Source organism: Endocarpon pusillum (genome assembly GCF_000464535.1).
Source record: "Endocarpon pusillum Z07020 unplaced genomic scaffold scaffold2349, whole genome shotgun sequence".
Classification (NCBI taxonomy): domain Eukaryota; kingdom Fungi; phylum Ascomycota; class Eurotiomycetes; order Verrucariales; family Verrucariaceae; genus Endocarpon; species Endocarpon pusillum.
The window spans coordinates 469-23,897 of NW_006916177.1; the positions used below are offsets into that span (position 1 = coordinate 469).

The following is a 23,429-nucleotide window of genomic DNA, read 5'->3' on the forward strand; positions in this document are numbered from 1 at the left end:
CTTCCTTCCATGATACAGTCATTGTTGGGCGTGTTAGAAAAGGTGGCCTCGATTGGTAATGGAAATTTAGCCCTCCAGGGCGGCGGAAACAATCTTCGCAACACTGTCGCTTTTCGACCTTGCACGTAATGGGAAGCTGGGATCTGGGACCAGAAGTCGGACCCCGGATGCCGAGACAATCTCAACACCAACTTTCCTGTGCCTGCATACACCACGTGGTAATATGTTGCTTATATTCGCCATCTCTGCCATTGAAATCGAAGTGGGACGTGTGCAACAAAGTCTGAGATATCCACCACACTCCAACAAAAGGTCAGAACAGTAACTCGACGGAAAGAAAAAACTAAAACACTTCATCAACCATGGTTCTCCTCCCCCGCTTCCACCTCGCTGAAATCGAGGATCAGTCATGGTGCCCCAGCTGGCTGCGAGAGCATTCACACTTGGCTCTCGCTCAGATGTGGAGGTCGAACGCTAGTGAAAAAGGCCCACCAGCCGCTCAAGCCTGCGATCTTCTCATGGAAAACCTTCCCGATACCTCCTCCTTCACCTTCGTCGATGCTTGCGCCGGAGCAGGAGGACCGACTCCTGTCCTGGAAGCCCGTCTAAATGAAAAGCTTCTAGCCCAGGGCAAAGGCCCAGTCAAATTTATTCTGACAGATCTTTATCCGCATCTTTCGGCGTGGGAAAAGATTGTGAAACGTAGCGAGAACATCTCCTACATCGAAGAACCGGTCGATGCCACGGCTGCTAAGAAATTAACTGGGCCTAACGAGAAGGAGTGCAGGATATTCAACCTGTGTTATCATCACTTTGATGATCCGCTGGCGGGCAAAGTCCTACGCAGTGCAGTTGAGTCAGCGGATGCTTTCGTGTATGTGTGAAAATATCCTCTTCAAGCCCATTGGTTTTTCCTTTCGTGTCTTCTCCACCCGCTAACGCAACATTCACGCCATAGCATCCATGAGATGACCTACCGCAACTTCTCCGCCTTCATGAACACTTCCATCGTCATTCTCTCCCCCTTCATCACCACCATGCTCTGGTTCTGGAACTCGCCCATGCATCTTTTCTTCACCTATCTCATCCCTCTAGTACCACTATTCTACGCTATCGATGGATACGTCTCATGCATTCGAACTCGCACACCAAAGGAGATTGATGACCTTTTGCTTCGTGAGCCTGGCCTCGATCTCAGCGAGTGGGAGTTCAAGAGCGGAGAACGATTGGTTTTACCACCATTTGGGTATCTTTATTGGTACGTTGGAGTCAAGAAGACGAAGAGAACTTCTCAAGCTCTTGTTGAGCATAGTTCCTAAACTGTAGACAGAGTGGGGGAGAAGAAGAAGAAGGGGGTGCTATGGTAGAATATAAAGAGAGAAGAGGACAGGGAAGGAAAGCAAAATGGACGAAGAAGGTGGGCAGGTCTCAGAGATAATAAAAGGTTCCCTCTAGCACGGCAAAGACAGCTAGTACTATCTTATAGACCCCGAGGTCGATCAAATCTGAATAATGCGCGTGATCTCAGAACACGTTGTAGTACAATTTTGGCGTGAGCTATAGGAAAGGATCTCTTCCAAGACGGTACCCAGCTGTACGCCATCACGGCTACCCAATCGATACCCACTAGGAGAAGTCACAGTACTTGTATGCTTACGTGCAGGCTCTTGCAGAAACCAGCCGCAACCAGTAAATGACCAAATATCTTCCATGCGCCAAAAGAATCTCATCACTTGACCTTGACCCAAATGTATCATTGGAATAGGAAAAACAAAATATGGCAAAAGTCTAAGGGGATCTCGTAGGAACGGAAATAATCTTCTGTTGGGGAAGTACTATTGCTGTTGCAGACTTGTAATCTCCATAACATAATTAAAGAACAATTAAGTGTCAGTAAGAATCTCCTAGCATCCTCATCATCATCATCATCATATCTGCTTTTCAGCCAAGGATAATAAGGAAGTCCGTAGGTCAAGATCTGTGCTACCCAGCATCTCGGAGATCCGCTCGTTCTTAATCACCACACGAATTTATTTTTTGTGTTCCGTATCGGATATTACTTTCATAGAATCGTTTGCAACCTCTCTCGCACATACCAAGACTTACCCTCCCTACTTGCCACAATCTCATATTGCTAATAGCTCTAGTTAAGTTGGATCTCTTGGATTTCTTGGATCTATCTAAACAATATGGGAGATATTGATTTTAATTGATTGTATGATTATTGAAGCAATGGAATTTACTCAAGTGGCATTTGGGTAGTAGTAGTACTAATTCGAACTAGTATTGAGTTGATATTGAACAACCAACGGAGAGCATGATAGTAGTACTAAGTATTGAAACTTCCATCTCACAGTAGACATGCGGGTTTGCTTCCCTGCATCGTATAGGAGGTCAGTGATTTGCGCAAACTGGGTTGCTCCGCTGATTGTCAGCAGATTTCTTTCTGCGTCCAGCTCCACCGAGTCAAAGTTGCTCAGATCAACTTGAACTCCATTGTGAGGCGTCCCACGTGAACCGAAGTACTGTGGCCGCCTCCAATTGCCAGAAAAGGGAATTTATTCGACGACGCGATTTTAACCTGAATTCATGTTCAGCCGCCCTTCGTCTCTGCACATTGCCGTGCGAATCACAACCACTCAGTGTTCTTGAAAGTCGCCCACGGAGGCAGGCTTGATGATCCCGATGTAGGAAGGGAATTCATAGACTGTCCAACGTTGTGTCACCGCTTGGGAATAATTGGCGTCTGAAGGCAAGTAGATTCTGCCACCTGGGGAGAGGCTTGGTCCAAATAATGCGGTGAGATTCGGAGTGGCAGCTGGAGGAATAGGATGGATTGGAGGGCGTTTCCGGGAAGCATGGTGACGCCAGGGTAAACGATGCCAACGAAGATGCTGAATCGAGATAGGAGGGATGCTTAGGAACTTTGGCCCCATTGCGATTATCCTGGCCAAGACACGGTTTAGACTTGGCGGACACGGCCTCGCAGCGAATGACTTCAAGGATACTAGTAATCCAATACAACACCCGATCTTTGTGCTTTTGGCAGGCATGGGTTCTTCAGGAAGGGTAGGTCAGCTAAAGGCCATTGACACCGAAATCAATAGCAATCGCCGAGCTATGAAGCCGCCGGTCAAGTTCGGGCGATGACTAAGCATAAACTTCCCTAACAGTCGTTTATCCACTCGCATAACTTGCCACACAAAATACTCTCCGGCATTTCCACTTGCCCAAACGGTCAGTCAAGAGCAGATTTGATCAACTGACCACGTGTGTGGCTGCTTTTGATTCTTACTTACCTCTAAAAAATTCGACTTACTGATCAGTTCGAGAGATATTACAGTTGATGGTCATTCTACGACTTCTCTGGCCTCTGCAACATACTCACGCAAGTCTTCAGAGGATTGTACAGGACAGCTGCCATGATCAAGCGAGATACTACTACCGTAAGAGGCATACTCCGTAGCAAGAACCGACGCCTTCAAGGCATCGCAGAAATAGGTGTCCCCAATGCCGCAACACGTATAGAACGGTTACGCAACGAATGAGAGAGCTTGAGAACTGCTTGCGTAACTGGTAAGTTACTAGTAGTTACGAACGAGTCGGAATTAACGTACAAGTTTTGGCATTTATATTGAATCCTGATTCTGAGGAGCTGAGCTTGCCAATCTTGGTACACTTAAGCGGCCTCAGACAAGCCTGACACAGCTTACGCCTGAGGCGTGTTGGCAGGCTGTGTGAAGGATCAATTGCAATCCTCGAGATTTTTCGAGGTCCGCCAAGACGCTTCTGAGAACTTTTCTAAAGCATGGCGGACTGTTACGGGCTCAAGTTTAATTCAAATTCTCAGAATCCGTTTTGAAAAATGATCGCTTAAAGCACTCTCTCTTAGGGGCATCAAAATCAACCGAGTAGTAAGTTTCCACACACAATTACATGCAGTATGGGTTGAGACAGAATAAACAGCAAGGACTACAAGGAATCTAAAAATGTGAGCTGACCAACAGTCCGCCGTACTAAGGTCGAGTTAGCAGAACAACTCTCCGTTTCAACAGGGCGTGATCTTAAGGTGCTTACCGGCAATTCCTAGGCCATAGATAGTCGACCTACCCGCCATGGCTCTCTTGACTCCTAAGCAGAGGGCTTTCAATATGTCTGCTCCCGTTCGGATACATAAGTCAAAGAGCACTGTCATTTACTTGCCGACAGCGACATCGGGGTGCTGAATGCCTTTGAGGACAATCGGACCTTTCCAAAGCTTCCTTAATAATGGGCCACAGTCCCTACTGAGCGTTGAAAATTTCTATCGGCGTGAAGAGGGGTGCTTGCTTTGACACACCAGGTTGGGGGCAAACCTAGGGAGCACAAATTGCACCCATTCGTGACTTACGAGCCGGATGTTGGCTTCCACCTCCTTGCCCTGTGTCTTCTTGAACCTTTCCCGAATCATCCCAAGGCCAGTAGAGCTGGAACAATCTTGGACCGGATCCAACCGCTGCGGCCACTTCTTCAATAGAACTCGTGCTGCCGTAGAAAGGACGAACGGAATATCCAGCTCCATGCAAGCTTTAGCCACTCCGACCTCCTTGCCTGAATGAACAATTGCCTGTACTCCGATCTGAACATTGGGGGCGGTTGTGACTACTGGTGCAATCTTGAAGGCGCTCCAACCGGCGCTCGAATGATGGAAGAAGCGCAGGTCTCGCCAAATAATTTTATCTGAAGGCTTCGGCTAGAGTTGTTGACCATCATTCGAGGAATTATCTGAGATCGTCAACCTTAGGCTTGCCCATCACAAATCGTAAGGTGACTGAACACCTTACGATTTGCCGAAACCCAGCTCGATTTTAATCTGATATTGGTCTCATTGTAGTTGCACCGTGCTTCGACGTGCATTCTGGCTTCTTCTAACCGGACCGTGTCCGTTGTGACTCGTGGAGAGATACTCGAAAACATGCCATTATCGTAAAATTTCCAACTGATAAGAGCGAATCTTTGCCAAAGCACCTGCATGGTCTATAGTACGACGCAGCATAATCCGACACATAACGACTACTAGTAGTACTAGTAGTCATTTGAACTATTTCAATCAGTTCTATCTTCAGAAAAGCACCAGCAACGTTTGAATGATAGAACTACTAAGTATGTTCTGAGACCAAAACGCCAAGTCATTTGTGGTGCACATGGGGGAGTGGTGCAGAAGTGGGTTGGCCACGTTACGCCTCCTTCTCTTCAGTCAATTCACGGGCGTCACGGCCCGTCTGTTGAGTCAAGCGAGCGACACATTGGTCGTGGTAGCTCTTCCACCCTTCGGATCATCTCCTGACCAGCCAAACTTTGGCCATAATTCAAACGTGGGTTTTGGCCTTGGCGGACGTCCGAGGAGACCGTCCGAGATGTTCAAAAGGACAGGCAAGCTGGTAGGCCCACATGGAATTAGCCCGGCAAGAGTTGACTCTCCATTCAGCCACCAGGTCATGTAGAGCTCGCATGGTTTCTTCCGGTGGGACGTAGGGATCGAAGCGGTGGATCTGCAGGATGTCGATGTGCTCGGTTTGCAGCCGACCTAGTGACTCAAAGACTGCCCTGAATATCAATTTCCGAGAAAGTCCTTGATTGACCAGTTACAGTATTCAGGATCAGAAGCAGAGGAATGCCTTTCTCTGATCGCCAGATTTGAAAAGTCCATAGATGGCACACCGTCCTGATTGGCGTAGTCTTTACTGAGTCGCATCTCTCGATTCATGAATGGAAACCCAGGAGCCCGAGGTCCTTCGTCCGACATCATGCGACCCACTGTGGTCATTATCACTACTTTGTGCCAAGGAATACCGGAAGTGCGCAGAGCATCGCCAATGATCTCTTCGGATCTGCCATTCGAATACATTCGGAGTATCTCACGGCGAAAAATATCAAAACGATGCCGAAGACCCTTTTCCACGCGTACAGTATTAATGCCACAATCATATGCAGCTTTGAGCAGCGTAACTGCCTATGGAAGACCACTTTGAGCCATAGCATCAAGATAGATTTCGAGATGGAGAACTTCACCTTATTCTCTTCCGCCACCTAATCCCACCAATTTGGGATCCAATTCCCATGCATCCCATAATAGGGTTCGAGGCCATAAGGCCCCCAAGTCGACAATAGTTTACCTTTGTCTGCTTGATTGATTGCAGCACCGACGACGGAATTTTGGTGAATAGCGCCATGACTGCATTTGGAAAAGCCAATCTCGACAATGTTCAACAGCGACACAATGATGCTTGCCTATGGCGTAGATTGTTCAGCAGACATCTTGAACTCCTACGACCATTAAAGATTGCTGCGCCGGATCATTTGGCAGTGAGGTCGGGTGTCTTTTCCAACGTAGAGCTCGGCGTGTTCGGTAATATCCAATCGAAATATCAGCGGCAAGTGGAGAATTTGAGTTTGAGTACTGCAATACTCGCGTTTTGCTGGGGTCAAATCTTGGGATACTCTTTATTCAGCTCGAAACCTATGTCAGTCGTTTAGTTCCACAGCAGTATACTGCGCACCTCTTCTATCATGTCGCCCTAATTCAAAAGTTCCAGTAGAGCCCGGTGAGACTGTCGTTCTACACGATGGACCCACTGATGTTCGTAACATTGAATCCTCATTCTTAGTGGCTATTAATCTCAAAGGGTTTTTTGACTGGTGGATGGCAGATGCCGCCGTTAGAGGGAACCATTGGTCTAGAATTCGTCAAGACCAGCAATCAGCAGTGATCTTGCGCAGAGCTCGATGCGGATAGTATTTCGGTGGCACTGGGATTTTCCACTCTTCAGATTCGACTGCATGATCGAGTGTCCGTTAGTCTCGGAAATAATGTCGAGTACGTTGTGGTGAAATTGACCAGAGCCCTAGCAGACTGGTCAGACCGATTAACATGTCATATCGTTTATGCTTGCGCAAAACTGGGAGCCGTCCTCGTTTTCCTTAATCCGGCATACAGTCACAGCCAAACCATCTCGGCCCTGAACCACGTCACAGCCAGCTGCCTCATCTTGAGTACAGAAATTTCTCTACCGTACACAGCGCCAAAAACTACAAAGTACCTGCTGCAAGAGGTCATGGACGAAGGGAGACATGCCAATGGCTTGTCGTCGAAGGTTGCTTCTCTCCGGCAGACTGTAATAACCGACAAAGTTCCTGTGGCCGAATTGATCTAGCAGAACTCGCCTGCACAGCAGATTACGGCTCTGGTGAATAGTGCGCCACGTTTCTGTGTCTCGACTCAACTCCGTGCATAGGACGTGGTTAACATCCAACTGACCTCTGAGCAACATCGTCTCCCAAAGCGGCTTGTCTCTCGCATCGAAACATCATCAACAATGCCGTCTTGGTGGGCGAAGAAATGAGCTCACGGAAATTAATTTTATCTGTTGTCCGCCAAGCCTGTTTCACCCTCCTGAAATACTTAGCAGGAAGACGCCCTCTTAGATAATGCTACTAACGGAGGCCGACACTTGGCGAGTTATACAATATATATTTAACCCTAAGACCTCTTTGAACGAAAAAAAGCATTAAATACTTATCCTTAATAGTTATAAAAGTTATATATCTAGCGAATTTTAATAGGAGTGCCTCTAAAGCAATATTCACCTTATCTATCTACTAGCTCATGCCTCTTATCATTTGCAGCCTCTTGATGTAGGGCCGTTTTCTCCCCTAGGGCAGTACTATAGCAAGGCTGTTTAACAATACACCCTAATAGGATACGCTACGCTTAATCGAGTGACTTTTGCGAGTATCTACAATAAAGTACGACTTGAAGCATTCTCTGAACGTAATATGCGCACTAGATGGAAACGATCTAGTCTATGGCCACGAAATAAAGACCTAATTCTGCAAGATCTAGAGGTTCGAAATTTCGACTATATAACACCTGATTTCTATCCTAAATCGACTCCAAATAGCCTATTTGATAGATTATGTGGTTTTTAATAAGTTCTCTGGTCCTTTTGTTGCTCTAGAGACAGGAGTATCAAAATAGGTATTAATAATCAAATGTATAAGCTATTAAGTGCTTCTCAAGCCTTATATTATTTATATTAGTAAGGAACCAGAGTCTGGATAGTTTCTACCTACTAATAAGCTCCCTGATTAGATATAGGCCTTCTCTCTAAAGAGATAGACTGATAATAAGCTTGCTATTAATTAGTTACAATATATATTTAACCCTAAGACCTCTTTGAACGAAAAAAAGCATTAAATACTTATCCTTAATAGTTATAAAAGTTATATATCTAGCGAATTTTAATAGGAGTGCCTCTAAAGCAATATTCACCTTATCTATCTACTAGCTCATGCCTCTTATCATTTGCAGCCTCTTGATGTAGGGCCGTTTTCTCCCCTAGGGCAGTACTATAGCAAGGCTGTTTAACAATACACCCTAATAGGATACGCTACGCTTAATCGAGTGACTTTTGCGAGTATCTACAATAAAGTACGACTTGAAGCATTCTCTGAACGTAATATGCGCACTAGATGGAAACGATCTAGTCTATGGCCACGAAATAAAGACCTAATTCTGCAAGATCTAGAGGTTCGAAATTTCGACTACATAACACCTGATTTCTATCCTAAAGCGACTCCAAATAGCCTATTTGATACTCCAAAAAAGCCTGATCAGTATGAGGCTATTATCTCTCAAATTGAGCACAAATTATCACCCTTAAGTCGAGTCAAAATTCGCAAATTAGGCAAGGGCGCTATTCAAGAGAATTCTGTCAATATAGCCCTCAATTCAGAGCTACACAAGGTCCGAAAGCAGGATAAGAGCAAGGAGGTCAACAAGCGCACACAGAGGCTGCAGAAGGAGAAGAATTAGAGGTTATTCTCTCTACGAGAGATACGAGAGGCAAGGAGGGCCAAAGGAGAGCTAATTCGGGCAAGGATAGCGTACAAAACGCAGGAGAAACTCATCCTGGCAATACCCACAAAGAACCCTAAATAGGAATACTCTATAGCTTCATTTGTAGTAGAATTTGACTGTGGGTTGTGTGTATATCGAGTGATAAAGTTACTACGAAGAACCCTAACAAAGTGACTCGCCAAGTGTACTAACTCGCCAAGTGTCGGCCTCCGTTAGTAGGGGAGCCATCAAAGTGCGCTTAGACTGCTTAAAGAGTAATCGCCTGTGGTTCAATGAAGTTTCATTATCTACGACGTATTTTGCTAGAAATATGGTCACAGTACGGTCAAAATATCCTTCTCTTATCGTATCAGTATGGTGGTCATTTGACGGAATAACTGTCATTTCCACTGCTGACACTTTGTTCATGTCTTTAGCTAACTACCCCTTCCCCTTAGTGCTGGGTGTTCTGGCCGCAACGAGCCATGGTATGTCCAAGTTTGATATATCTTTGGTTCTGAGAAAGCGACGTCTCACTCGGCTCAGGGTCGACACTACTTCTGCCGTCCCAAAGTCTTAATCCGACAGCGATCCTCAGGCCGTTGAGGAAGACCAGGCCACGGCTCTGTATGGGGTGTCAACCATGTTTCTTGCCGAACTGGAACTCCTCAACCAAGGGTTTTCTTGTTTTAACCTCTGCTGCATTGCAGATTTCATCAAAGCCGACATACAGTTTCTCAGTTTCGTCAAGGAAGGTGCGTTTACTAAAGTGCTGTCAAACGCGAATTTTACACGTAACCCCTGCCTTTTGCCTGCTTTTGATTGGTCAATCTCTACTGCAATTTCGCTGCCAATTTCGCTGCCAATTTCGCTGCCAATTTCGCTGCCAATTTCGCTGTACGACACAGCAGTTTGTACTTACTACGTATCAACACTCGCTACGCCCCACCCACCACCATTGCCAAATTCAATCCATTTCGGAGACGGCTTAATACGTCGATGGCGGTGGATAAGGCTTGCTGAGTTGCTCCTAGGCCCTGTCGTTTAAGCTTGAGTTGGAGAATCTCCAGCAATTCGGAGTCGCTGGAATCCTCGAAGCGGAAATCATCCGAGAGCTGAAATCGGCGAGTGAGTCCGGGATTGACATTTTGGAACATGTCCACCATTTGGGGTTCGTAATCGATTAGGATCAGGCAGCGGTCTTCGCCAGGCACACTTTGGACCTCAGCAACAATCGTGTCGATGACGGCGATCTTGAATATATCAGTGCTGCTTTCCCCTCCTGAGCTGGAACCTGGGTAGAGCATATAGGCCTCATCGATAATCAGAACCTTACCGACAGTAGTCGCGAGGATGGCTTTAGTATTGGATTCAGATTGCCCAATCACATTACCAATGAAATCGGATGGGTTCTTGACGACGACTTGGACATTCAAGATCAGAGGACATAACTTTGTGAAGCCGGGCGCGAACTTACCTTCACCATTGCTCAGCATCCTAATATCCGCCAAAATCTTGGCATACAGCTTGGCAACGGAGGTCTTTCCAGTACCGGGGCCCCCCAGGAAGACTCAATTGAGAGACACCTCGACCAACTCCTTTTCATTCAACTCTCTCTCATAATTTGTCTTAATCAGATCGATCATGAAGCTAACAGAATCTTTCACAGACTTCAGGCCGGTAAGCTGTTGGAGCTGTGTCCACGCATCGGAGGTAAGGATGGCCTGCAATGGATCCGGCCCAATAAGATCCTCCTTTGTAATATGGTAGTCGTCCGGGGTGAGCCCCTCCCTCCGCTGTCTGGTTAGACGATCTGATTGCCTCTCTCTAATTCTGGCGAACATATTCTCCAATGCTCGGGCATTCCCAAAACCGTCACGACTTCTACCTCTTCCTAATCTGCCGGTAGCTATTCGCACGTACAGCCCATTGATACCATCCTCAATGTCTATTCCAGACTTGTAGTATTGCTTCATCTGGAACTGTAACATCGTCAAGAACTCGTGGTCGGTATAATCCTCGAAACGGAGAGGGTAGGGGATGCGACTTTCAAGTCCCGGGTTGTGCTCGAAGAATTTCTCTATCTCTTTCCGATAACCAGCGAATATGAAAACTATCTTTCCAGTGAGGTTTTCAATGTTGGCAAGCAAGTAATCAAGGACAGTTTTGCCGCCGTGGTTGTGTCCCTCAGCGAGTTGATATGCTTCGTCGATAAAATATACGCCACCTTCTAGTTTCTCAAGTTGCACCAGGTGATTTTTGACTTCAGTAACAACCCCGTGGGCAAGATGTGAACCTGTGGTCTCGATGAATCCAGCCCCGACAAGGACTTTCATGGTGGTCAAAACTCTCGCGTAGTACCTAGCAAAAGTTGTTTTGCCTTTGCACGGTTAGAGCTGTGATTGTAGAATCGAGGGAAAAATTGCCTGTGCCTGGATTACCCAGCAGTACGAGTCCGAGACGTTCCTTGCTCAGGTCAGTGCCCAGCCGGATTGTCGTTTCGACCTTGGCCTTGATTTTCAAAACCTGTGCTTTGACATGTTCTAGACCTATCATCTCCATAATCTTATCGGTCGCCGGATTATGGGCATTCTCCTGGTCTTTCTGGCGCTGCCACTCCCTCTGAGAGGGGGATTTATTATGCCCCACCGCGGTCTCGATATGTTCTCGAAGCTTTGAATGCTGACCCTGATTGGATATCGCCGGTCCTGGTGACGGTTGCGCGGCTTTCCTGAGACGCAGGTCTCCCGGGTTTGGATGGTCGTCGTTATAGACGCCTAGTGGCTCTTCCTGGCGGGGGTCCTGCGTCCTGTTCGCGCGCTGCTTGGGTGCTGCAAGATCCATTCGCTTTTGTGCAAGGATAGCCATTTGCTCGGAATCCAGGCGTGCATCCTTCATGCTCTGATTAATCTGCTCCATTTCCTCATCTAGCTTCGCGACTTCTTTCAAATGCCTTTGGAGCTTCTCCTCCCGTTTCAGCCTTTCTTGGTGGGTTCTCTGAGCTCTGTTCAACGCTTCCTTTCTATCTCGTTCACATTTGGAACATACTGGGGGGGCACCGGTGTGACACTGCCATGATTGATTGTGGCCGTTAGAGCACTTCTGGGTCAAAACTGTTCCGCAAAGAATTTTAGAGTGGTTATAGAGCTGGTGGCAGCAGCTGGTGCAGGTGTGTCGACCACACTTTGAACGACGAATTAAACCACCATCAAGCGAGTTGCACATTCCATTGTAGACGACTGGCTTCCCTTGCGCTGGATTCCGTCCGGCGACGAGATATACTCCGCATGATTGATCGACCTTGCAGGAGTCATCAGACTCTAATGCGATCAGATCATACACATTGATAGGATCTTCAGACCCAAGAAGATTCTAAGTACAGTTGAGTCAGCACAGGCAGCAGAAAGTTGTGAGGTGGAGATATATAAGGAACTGACCATTATCTTCTTAGGCACAATTTGTGCCACGAACTCCAAGAGTCCTTTGACGCCAGCAGCTTCTAGCAGGTGTACCTGTAATGTCTCAATCTCATCGGATCCTTGCTTTGCAAGGATGAAGAGATCTTCCAGAATGACTTCGACACGAGCCAGGAAGCGAGCCTGATTTGCCATCGAGATGAGAGCTGACTTGCCTTGGATATAGTCTTCTTCGTACAACAAGCAGTGTTGTAAAGGTGACATCCATGACCATAAATTGCGTCAAGACATTTCGTTCAGTACGATTAGCCATCGCGGAAGGAGCGATGAAAAGTTTTCCATCACGGGCGGTCGACAGTGTTATTCAGCCATGTAATGCCTAGCAACTGTTCGTATTAGTCTATCTGGTGATGGTTCTCGTTGGCTAACACCCCGTGGCATTCGAGCTTGGTAATAGGTATGAAAATAAAACGAAAGGTTACGGTGCACAGGTCTTGAAACCGGCTAGGAAGGGGTACAAGCCCCCGACCCACTAGCAATCTGGACGGCTATGTAATAGTCGTGATTGTGTTGAAAAAGGGCGGTGGCAGGGTCTGGATCTCCTTCTGCACTAGGAGGAGACGACAAAGCTACCATATATCAGGCCTGCAATAGGGATCAAGTGCGTGGTTCGAAAAACAGACGACAAGAACATTATGCGATGTAGAATCCTGGAGGACTTTCGCCACTAGTGCTCCAATGAAGGACTTTCCAGTTCCTTTATCTCATTAACATTGACAATGAAATTGATCAGATTTAGCTCTTACCCGGGGGGCCTTGCACCAAACTGACACGTTGAAGCAAGGAAGCACAAAGGGACTTCATCTGAGACTCATCCAGAATAACCCTCTTCTTGATGCTTAAGAAGTTCTTCAGATCTTTTCCTAAGCGTGATTACAGGCCCCTGACCACTTTGGTTGCTTGGAAGGAGGGACCTTCAATGTCCTTACCTGCCTCCCAATAAACGAGCTCATCCTCCAGTGGTAAACCATTCATCTCCTGCAAGCGTCCCAGGAATGGGTCAAAAGCAAAGATTGCAGAGTCAAGCTGGACCAGTTTGACATTCTCAGCTGTCTTCATCTTTGAAAGCGAATATGATAGTGTTGAATCATCTGCAAATTGTATTGTGATGGCGGCGGCGGTTTTGGCAAGGCCTTCTTCGTCCCTGTGAATGGTGGGAAATGCTGCTGGCTCGCCATCGATCACGAGACATGCCATATTTCCCTGTCTTAGAATATGGCGACTGTCCTGTAAAAATTGCTGACGCTTTTTTAGGTAGATATTTTTCAGATGTGGCAGTTCTCCCTTGCACTTAAGGACAATACCCAAAGGCAGGCGTTTGCGATCGGTCCCCATTTCCACTCCGGTTACAGAGAGACCATCGATGATGATACCCTTGTGGTGTCCAGGCTTTTTACCGGTTAAGATTTTCAATTCGTCTCGTATTCGGCCTATCGTATCCTCGCGAAGAAGTCGGAACTGATTATCTATGGGGATGCCGTTACGGGAGGAGGCAGTCTTCGGATCATCGATAAAATCGGCATTTCGGAAGAAGGGATGATCTTTTGATAAAAGTTCATCTGCGGTAGGCATGATCGAAATCTCTCTATGATCTGCATGATCGTTGTCATGTCTACCTCCAGGTTTCGCTTCTATATCGTTGTGTAGTTCTGATGCATCCAATGGCAAGGCATGCTTGATCTTCTGACCCAGAATTCGAGTTTCTCCATCAGGAGATTTCGGGATTGTATCCAGGATATTCGACGAGTTTGCTACGCCAGGTAAGGAGATGATGCTTTGCCGGACAGGATACAAGCTCTAGCAGTAGCCAAGCGAACGCATGAGAAGCGCTTGCATTCAAAAGACCGCCTGTGAATGACTTTAAGAAAGCCTCCCAGACGAACGGCGGTTTCACCATACTGAGAAGCAGCGACGCGAGCACAGAACCAGAATCGATGGCTTTCAACGATGGCTTTTGCAGATAGCCAAGCAACGACACAGCATCTTTATTGAGAAATGTGATCGAGATATCGAATCGTACTGATGCTTGAAGGGCTGAAAGCCCACATTCGCTTGATAGGAGTTTATGGGCGCAGCTTGGCGGGTCAGGTTGGATACACACCGCTTCGATGAAGAGTTTTCCATCACGGGCGGTTGACAGCGTTCTTTGACCGTGTACAATTTTGTTGAAGAAGGCAGAGAGCCTCGTGACACGAGAATCTTCTGGACTTAGAGATGTCATTTGTATTGTTGGTGTGGAATAGTAAGGATCTTCCGAAGTGGTGTCTGTTGGACACGTCTTGGGCTACCAATGTTTGCTGATAGCTCCTTGAACGGAAGGGTCACCACAGATAGATTTGTGCTGTACTAGACCGTCTGGTCAGGGCGGTGAACTCATGTACCTTGCCTGTGCTCGTTCCAGGGATGATAGGGTGTCCAGCCACGCTGAAACCAGTTCGAATGTCAAACCCAGACAATAGTTTACAGCTTCTCGCACCTTGTAGGGCAGAGAGTACGCCCGACATACATCGCAAGGCTGGATGAGATTGCGAGCCTCAATCGCTACTGTGTGCTAACCATATCTGGGTCGGGTTACAGTACAGGGAGATGGTTGGCTGGCAGCACTGCATGTGAAATGTGCTGCAAAGAGCCTTTCCAAGCACATCAGCCGTACTGATCTGATCCTCTCGTCTCCACTTAGACATGGAGAGCAATATCTGAATTGCCTCCATCTTCAGCTCTCATTCGAAGCTTCAACTCCAACAGCAAAATGTCTTCTCATCGTGGTTCATACCGAGGTTTCGATAAGGTTCGAGGAAGAGGATCCTGGCCGTGGTGCTACTAATCCTAGTCGAGCTCGACCGCCCCAAACTCTACCGCCGCCAAAGCCTTTAGGTCCAACCATTGACCGCATCGACATCAAGACGTTATCGACAGAAGAGGATGCTCCCAAGATCAAGGATGTCGAATATGTCGCGTCTTATAACTGGACTAGTGGAAAGTCTCCAGTTATCCTCGTGCCAGGTCAGCCCTTGAGTCTCCACTAATCAATCGTTGAGCCAATTTGGGAGCTTGAACCCGGGGCCAATACATAATATATGCTGAACTTTCGAATGACACAGGTTCGCCCCCGGCGTGGACTCCACCAGTAACAGATACACAGCTGAAGCGCGATAGCGAAGATGTATTTCGAGACATCAACGCGGCTCGATACGCCTCGTACCCTCTTGAGCCCACGTTCCGTTCCATGTTGGCCATGCAAACAAAATGCGACCTACAAGCGGTGGATGTTGTAGGATGCGGTAGTACGATTGGGAATCTCCTGATTTACTATGTCCGAACCAAGACCCTTCCGTTTTGATGTCGACGTTGTTGGAGACACAGTGCTCTTTGTGCGTAAAGAAAGCTCCCTTACGGAAGTCATCACCAATCTACAAGGCTATGGTCACACGTTCCCAGAGGCATATACCACATGGGATTCTGAGGTTGCGGGTTCGTGCTCCCACCAACGTATAATTCACTATGAATTTGGTGGATTGAAATTCCTCGTCCGCACGGAAACTGATGGCTATGTCAAAGAGGCTGGTGAGAAAGCATCCTCAAGCGTGGAGAAGTCAACAAGCCAACCATCTCTCGACGATGCGTTTGGTACCATGACTGTGACCAGCACCGAGGTTCGTCAAGGTCAACAACTCCAATTGAAGACCCAAGGCACGAGAGTACGCCAGGATCAGATCTTCGACATAAAGACACGTGCTAGCTATAAGCCTTTCGACATGAATGAAATTCTTCCGCGACTTTGGCTGAATTAGACAGCCAGGTTTCTCATCGCGTATCACCAATTCGGTCTCTTTGACAAGCCCAAGGTCAAGGATATCAGTCAAGAAGTCATCCAATGGGAGAAGGACAACTCGACCCTATTGGCACGTTTCCACGCCCTCATCGACCGCATCGTGAAGGTGGTCCGTGATTGCGATCAACAACAGTGCGAAGTCAGCTGGGATGGCCAAGGACCTCTATGTGTTACAAAGCAGATTGGAGAGGTCAGGAGGGCTCTCCCACCTGATCTTTTGCATGTCTTGGAAGCTCCGTGATGAAAGACTGGCTTCTGTTGGAGCTGTTAGCGTCTAATATATGGCGATAGCCGGTCAATACTGAAAGCTGACTTCCCCAAATCTTTTGAGGATAACTGGTTGGCGAGGTGAAGTGCGAACTAAATTGGTCTAGGGATCTTAACTCTCTACGGATGGTCCGAGTCTTCCAAAAACTTGACATAAGCGCCAGCGACCTACTCCTCCTCCTCCTAATGTAACTAATGTAAAGCTGTTCAGGGGACAAAGTCTGAACCAGCATGGCTAAGAAACAAAATTGTATTGGCCCAATACGCATTCACCCTCTTACACCCGGAGACTAAGAAACCCAAGTAGGGATACGTTAGGGTGTTGGGCTCGTCCACACCTTTAATGTCTCGGTTGCAATTGCTCTTCAGTAACGCAGTCACAGTCGAAGTCGTTCCAGGGGGGTGGAAAGGTAGAAAAGCTAGATGATGTGGGGCTGAGGCTGGAGTAGGAAGTTGCCAGAGCATTAGCTGCTTTCCTAATGCCGATACTGCTCTCGTGCTAGGCAACGAACCCTTGAGAGGATGGAGCGCATCTTGACGTTTCCGTCCCTTGATTAAACATCGCTTGCGATATTGCCAGAAGCAGGCATCCTCTACTTTTGTACCCTATGACCACGATATCCCTAACATGATTCCGGCTCCAACTGCCATAGCCAAGAACTGCAATCCCGTTTTCCTCAACTCCTCACTCTTCGTCCGTCCTGTTACCTCTAACAACTCCGGAATCACCGCCACGGTGCCCACGTACAGAAAAGTCCCAGCCGTAAATGGTAACAGCATGTCGCCCCAGCTCAAGCTTGTTCCCCAAATTCCCCCCCCAATTCCTGTCCCGTCTTTCTCCCCTCCACCACCATATTCGTTCACAAAAATTCCAATGAACGTCCCCAAGAACGCACCCACTGCTGTCAAGAACTGCGCGGCCATGGCTCTCCGCTTACTGAATCCTGATTGAATGAGTAATGCGAAATCGCCGACTTCATGCGGGATCTCGTGGAAGAAAACAGCGACGCAGGTGGTGGCGCCGAGTGTTGGGGAGGCGTAGAAGGAGGAGGAGAGGGCAAGACCGTCGGTTATGTTGTGAGTGAAGTCTGCGAGGAGATTGAGAAGGCCGGCGAGTTTAACAGAGGGGTTCCGTGGGGTTGATGAAGGTTGCATGCTAGGAGCGGAGTTGGAGTCGGCGTCGGGTTTGCGCTTCTTGAGCTCGCCGTTTGCGGCCTTTCCGGTGGAAGAACCGGAAGAGGTGGATGTAGTTACCTGGTCTTTCGCGTCTGAATAGTTATGAGAATGCGAATGTCCTCCTTCACCAGTCGCAATCCGTAATGACTTATCCATAGCCACGAAAGCTACGAAGCCGGCCATAATTCCCACACCCAGTAGCAGATTGCGGTTGGGTTCTAGGAGGACGAATTGGACTTTATCAGGGTGATCCTCTCCTAGGAATATTTCTGGAAGTAGATGGAAAAGAGTATCACCCAGCAATCCACCAACGGCGAACGCGACCATGATGGTCAGGGAAGCTGGATCGATATTGGGAGGACATAGTGCGAGGAGGAAGTTCGGAGGACCGGAGATATAGGCGGTAGCTAGGAGGGCATTTATGGCGGGAGAGGCGGATGGGAAGAGGACAGAGAAGATGCGTGCGGTGACAGAGGCTGTTTGTGGACTTGTTGCGGCTTTGTGTGCATTGAGTTTCTGTACGACCGAGCATTGCTATTTCACTGTCAGACAGCGAATGCCTAGAAGGATGACTGTCTTAAGGACTTACCTCCAACCCCTCCCCTATTTGTTCTGGAGTTAACAGAGCTCTGGAGGATGCTCCTTTTGTGGCCTCGGCATGAACGCAAAGAACCAGAGTAAGGACGGAAGCAGCCAGATAAGTATGAGTAGAAATTGAGTTCCTCATACCTGTTTAGGAGTGCAACTCATCTCAAGAGACATTACATATGTAAATGCTTTGGAGGAGATTGCAGGTTCGCTCTTTGGTAAATGAATAAATGCCAAGAGGCACGGATGTTACGATTTGGGCATTATGGATCCCTTCAAGCTAGAACACAAACCCAGCTTCTCACACATACATATTCAAGCGAGGCGCTCCGAAGACTTTCTACCTATGGGAACGACTATCGAATCATATTCATTGATGGTGAAGGATAAATCCGAATTGTAAGAATGTCTCTACATAAGATACATATGACCAAATCCAAGACATGTACCTCTTGATCCCAGGCAGGATTCGAGACTTTACATTGCAACCTACTACTTTATATAGCAGGAATGCGGCTCGTTGTAAACATGGGTAAGATCAACGAGAGAATGCTCCAATCCCTACGAGAAGAACACCTCTACTGGCCCTTGCTCCGGTTCGGGGGTAGTAAACTAACTAGAACCGAGACAAGTCTGATCCTTCAAGCCACAACGGGCTTTCAACTGACGTGTAGTAATGGCAAGGTTGCACGAAGTTGGGGTCCATTATGCAACTTTGACTGAGCCCGCAGAGAGCTGACTTTTGGCGTGGTTTCCTCGAGCGAAGGGTGTTGCCACGAACGCGATAGCAAAAGGCTGTACTCGGATATTTGAAATATGGCTTTTCCTCAACCCATCTTCCCTACCAGCGCAGAGAGAAGGTTTTTGTCGACAAATACTTGCAATCGTTCTTTTTCGATGGCTGCGTCGAAATGACGGGCGTTGGGGAGGCATCCGCGATCTTGACAGTAGCTGAGGCAGGGTTTTCACTTGCCTCAAAGCTCAAAGACCTGCTAGACGATTACAAAAGTGCGACAAATGTTATCCAAAGCCTGCGTCAAGAGCTCCAAACGACATCGTCATCATTAGAAAACCTCGGCAAACTTGCGGAACAAAATGGTCTGCAGAACCAAAATGGCGTGTCAGACACCAGGGCCTTGACCGCTAGGTGCCAGAAGACTATTTCAGAAATAGAAAATCTCTTAAGGCTGGAGAGCGCTCCGCTCAGTTCAGCTTTAGACAGCCCAGGCAGAGAGATGACACGATCTGACCGAATGAAGTGGGCATTTTCGAAACCAAAAGTGAAAGTCCTTCGAGCAGAGTTGGCAGCAGTCAAGCTAGATATCATGCTTCTCTACTTCACACTGATGACGTTTATAGCGTAAGGCTTCGATCGGTTCCTGTATTCAGCTAATCCTTGTTAGCCACACCAAAAGCGACCAACAGCACTTCAAAAATAAAATCCCAGCGGTGAGGAAAGAATTGCAATGGGCAAATGCCAAATATGAGGAAATGTTGAGTTGGGCGAAACGTGCAGAGGAGAAGGCTAGTAAGAGTACTAGACGAAAAGAGCCTTTTCGCAAACCATCGTTCAGAGAATCTGACAAGAGAGGGATGGAAGGATATCTTGCATATCTAACTCAGCGCGACGCTGCTCGGAGAGAGAGGCGAAGACAAGAAGCTTTGGCGTTTCGACAGCAACAGGAGGAGCAGAAGAGAAAGAACGACGAAGAGAAAGAGAGAAAAATCAGAGACGCTGCCGTTCTCGAATACAAGTCTCAAAAGAAGGAAGAGGAGAAGAAGGCGGAAGAAGCAAGACAGCAATCGGAAGATCTTCTTCAGAAGCTGCTCACAAAGGCAGGTGTCGAAGAAGATAAAGTTGGGTTGATCTTGAAGGATCTGGCATCCACCGCCCACCCTCCAATCGTGTCACTCAAGAAGGCTGAGCCGCTTATCCAATCACAGCCGGAAACAGACAACCATCCAATTCCAGCAGCTGTTGGGATCCGGGGGTCCGTTCTTTCAAGGTATGTACATTGTCTCATCTTTTGCCTCACTGGAGGTTTGACTATTGATCCAGGCTTTTTCGGCCTAGAACAGATATTCCATCAGACCAAAACACCAAGTCTGTCTTTCTTGAACCAGTCAGGTCAGGAGCCAATCACAAACAAGTCGCAGAAAAGCCTACAGTCCTTGAGTCATGGATAATAAAGCAGTCCTCTGACACCGTCTTTCCGGTCCCAATATCAGAGGAACTGCTTTCACAGTTACTTGGAGCCCAGAGGGGTTCAGAACGTGGACCTTCACTTTTGAGACGATATGCGCTTCTTGAAGCATTCTATCAACGCGCGATTACGAATTTGTGCGTGGGCCGTGATAAAAGACCAGGGGTTTACTGGGAATTAATATACTTAAACGAGTTAGGAGAACGGAAGAGGACTGGTTTATGGAGACGTGTTAAAGAGATTGCTTGTGTTCACATTGTTGTGAGATTAGAGCAGGCCCAATCCGAAGAGATGATGAAAGAAACGATTACTGCCGGGCAAGGTACCAGCAAGGCAGGCAATGGTCCCACGACATCTCATGAGCAGATGACTGATCCTTCCTCGGAAGTGCCACCCTTGAATTCTACGAAGCCCTTGATAGAGCACGTTCCTGAACATATGGCTGGATCAGACCCAGACCTGCCTCATAAACCCAAGCACGAGAACGTACGTGAGAGTGTGCAAAGGAAACCGCGCCACTATTCTGGTCGAAAAAGCGCGTTTGGAGGGCCCTTGTTGGCCGATATCGTTGAACGTATCATTGTGGATAGCAGTGGAGTGAAGGGTATGAAGAAAGTGACTACTGAGGTCTTCAAAGACGCCATAGATACCAGAGTTGTTCACGAGTCTGGTTATAATTTCATTGAAGAAGATGGGACGATCCTGATTCCTGAGGCGCTGAACGAATCCGAACTCAACAAAATGTATGAATGGAGCAAGTCAATCAGAAGGATGGATAGCCAAGCCAGCGGCTGGGATCATGTGAAGTACGGGGACAATCGTGCCGTGAGAAGCCCGCACATCACCTGGGACATACCATACTCTCGCTCAGCAAATACCGACGATTTGGCTTACCAGTATCGGCCAAGAAATGAAAACCAGGTCACTTTTAACGAACCTGTCAAGCGCACGTTGTCTCAACCAGGCGGAACTGGTTTCATTGTACGGAGGTCAGGGTCATGGGATGATCCTTCATCTCGCTACTCACTCGCGGCAAAGTCGCCTTACTATGATTCTACTGGGAAGGAGTTGGTGAAGTACAAATCTCCGAACACTGGTGTTAAAGATTTTGCCCGAAATGATGAGCGTGCGCGGTCGCTTCGACGTCAGCAAGACTTTGAATTTGCTCAGAACTCTTCATCTATGGGTTATCCAACTCGAGGGGGGAATGATAGCCGTGGCATTATACTTCCGAATGAACGTTATGAAAGCCCGGAAGAATACACAGATCCTGATTGGGATAGACTTGCATATCAACCTCGATCAACCAGACGGGGGACTCGTAGTCTCGCAAACTCTGCAAAACGACACTATGAGAATAGTACTCAAGATGATGGACCCAACACTGGACATGCCAGGAGCCGGCACCGTGGTCGACTTAACGAATCAGCACATGAAACTCATCGACCACGAAGTCGGGAGAGGCGTCGACCTATGGAATATTCACTCGCTGAAAACATGCGTACTGGCCACGATCATTCTCACATGAGAGCTCGTTACAATCGAACCGAGGTTTCAGCAGAACGAGAAGATGATCTTTCGGATAGCAGTGCCTATGATTCCACATCCGACCCGGGGGAACGAGAAAGAGAGGACATCACCTTACGGTTTAGAAAAAGATCCGACACACTCGAAAGCGATACTGAATCAACGGACAACGAGGACGTCATGTCACCTGACAAGATTATCCGAAGCCAAGATACCATGTTCGACAAGGGCCGTATAGGAATTCCAGTAGCCAGATTCGATAGTGTGATTCAATTAACCGATTCAGAAATAATTGAGCAACAGCTAGCCCGTTATAGGGACAATCAGAGTGCTGAAGCTACTGTCGATGAACTGGCCGGAACAACAGCCGGAGATTCACTGCATAATCTTGATGGTGCAGTGCTCCCTACACAATTCAAAGCTGCGTCGGTAGAGGACATCTCAGCAGCAGTGCTGCCTGGGCCGGATATCCTGCCAGGGCACATTGGTGATTCAGCAGTCTAGCCGGCTGAAACGCATATGAGTTCCACCAAGTCGAACTCCCCTCCAAGTTTGGATGGCCTTTCACGAGACTGAGATAAGCACTCGAAAAGGAGGGGCCGCAACTCACCTGAATTGACCGAGGTTGCTGGGGGCCATAATATCCAGGGATGGCTTGAAGAAGGAACATAAATACAACGAGCGAATTTTGCACATTGCCATCTGCCAGCTTCAAGGGGACGTAGCTTGAAGTCTAAATATCTTTGTCCATGCCGATAGAAGAACCAAGTTCCCTTGAAGCCTGTGGGCTTGAACAATTGAGCCGCACGTTTAAAAAAGCACTGGGTGGAACAAGGAAGAATGACCATGGTTCAAGGGCTCCCAGCGTATGCTCTCTCTGCTTTATACGTGGTGTGGACGTGTGGACGTGTGGACGTGTGGACGTGTGGACGTGTGGACGTGTGGACGTGTGGACGTGTGGACGTGTGGACGTGTGGACGTGTGGACGTGTGGACGTGTGGACGTGTGGACGTGTGGACGTGTGGACGTGTGGACGTGTGGACGTGTGGACGTGGACTGTAGGGCCCTAATGCGCCGAGTGAACAGAAATCACATCGCCATACACCACTTACCGGAAACCATTCTTACCACATCTCCCTTTCCTACAGAGCATTTAGAATGTAGACAGTCACACTTTTCTCGACAATTTTAGTCTTGGCGGACACCAATAATCTCCAAGGCCTCTCTACCTTGAGCTTTAAAATGGGGCCCAACAGGCAGACAGTTGCGAATGTACATGACGATTGAAAGCGATTGTCCACGACGATATGGCATTTACGCAAATATTTGTGCCAGAATGGTCACCCGATCTGTCCTCTTGCCTCCCACCGAAGGCCATACAGAAGCCGTCGGTTGTAATATTGTATATTAGTATGAGATACTACTAAGTACTAGCCAATGTTCCAAGAATGCTTTTATGCCCGCAAACAAAGCTACTAAGG

At 47.7% G+C, this 23,429-nt stretch overlaps 6 protein-coding genes across 6 annotated transcripts; 3 read left to right on the plus strand and 3 right to left on the minus strand.

Annotated features, from left to right (window-relative positions):
- Nucleotides 1-362: 362 nt before the first annotated feature.
- On the plus strand, nucleotides 363-1,319 carry EPUS_09256 (uncharacterized protein; the record flags this gene model as incomplete). The annotated part of the gene is made up of 2 exons (XM_007803491.1): nucleotides 363-874; nucleotides 959-1,319. The coding sequence occupies 2 exons, from the start codon at nucleotides 363-365 to the stop codon at nucleotides 1,317-1,319; spliced, it is 873 nt and encodes a 290-aa protein (XP_007801682.1).
- An 8,497-nt stretch (nucleotides 1,320-9,816) lies between these two features.
- EPUS_09257 (uncharacterized protein) lies at nucleotides 9,817-12,558 on the minus strand (the record flags this gene model as incomplete). The annotated part of the gene is made up of 5 exons (XM_007803492.1): nucleotides 9,817-10,301; nucleotides 10,356-10,404; nucleotides 10,465-11,258; nucleotides 11,320-12,250; nucleotides 12,316-12,558. The coding sequence occupies 5 exons, from the start codon at nucleotides 12,556-12,558 to the stop codon at nucleotides 9,817-9,819; spliced, it is 2,502 nt and encodes an 833-aa protein (XP_007801683.1).
- A 669-nt stretch (nucleotides 12,559-13,227) lies between these two features.
- EPUS_09258 (uncharacterized protein) lies at nucleotides 13,228-13,926 on the minus strand (the record flags this gene model as incomplete). The annotated part of the gene is made up of 1 exon (XM_007803493.1): nucleotides 13,228-13,926. The coding sequence occupies one exon, from the start codon at nucleotides 13,924-13,926 to the stop codon at nucleotides 13,228-13,230; it is 699 nt and encodes a 232-aa protein (XP_007801684.1).
- Nucleotides 13,927-14,793: 867 nt separating this feature from the next.
- Nucleotides 14,794-16,427, plus strand: EPUS_09259 (uncharacterized protein; the record flags this gene model as incomplete). Its single annotated transcript, XM_007803494.1, has 5 exons — nucleotides 14,794-14,845; nucleotides 14,932-15,357; nucleotides 15,456-15,582; nucleotides 15,680-16,052; nucleotides 16,146-16,427. 5 exons carry the CDS (start codon nucleotides 14,794-14,796, stop codon nucleotides 16,425-16,427), a joined length of 1,260 nt encoding a protein of 419 aa, XP_007801685.1.
- Nucleotides 16,428-17,059: 632 nt separating this feature from the next.
- On the minus strand, nucleotides 17,060-18,356 carry EPUS_09260 (uncharacterized protein; the record flags this gene model as incomplete). Its single annotated transcript, XM_007803495.1, has 2 exons — nucleotides 17,060-18,163; nucleotides 18,219-18,356. 2 exons carry the CDS (start codon nucleotides 18,354-18,356, stop codon nucleotides 17,060-17,062), a joined length of 1,242 nt encoding a protein of 413 aa, XP_007801686.1.
- A 772-nt stretch (nucleotides 18,357-19,128) lies between these two features.
- Nucleotides 19,129-22,452, plus strand: EPUS_09261 (uncharacterized protein; the record flags this gene model as incomplete). The annotated part of the gene is made up of 3 exons (XM_007803496.1): nucleotides 19,129-19,577; nucleotides 19,621-20,223; nucleotides 20,277-22,452. 3 exons carry the CDS (start codon nucleotides 19,129-19,131, stop codon nucleotides 22,450-22,452), a joined length of 3,228 nt encoding a protein of 1,075 aa, XP_007801687.1.
- Between the last annotated feature and the right edge of the window lie 977 nt (nucleotides 22,453-23,429).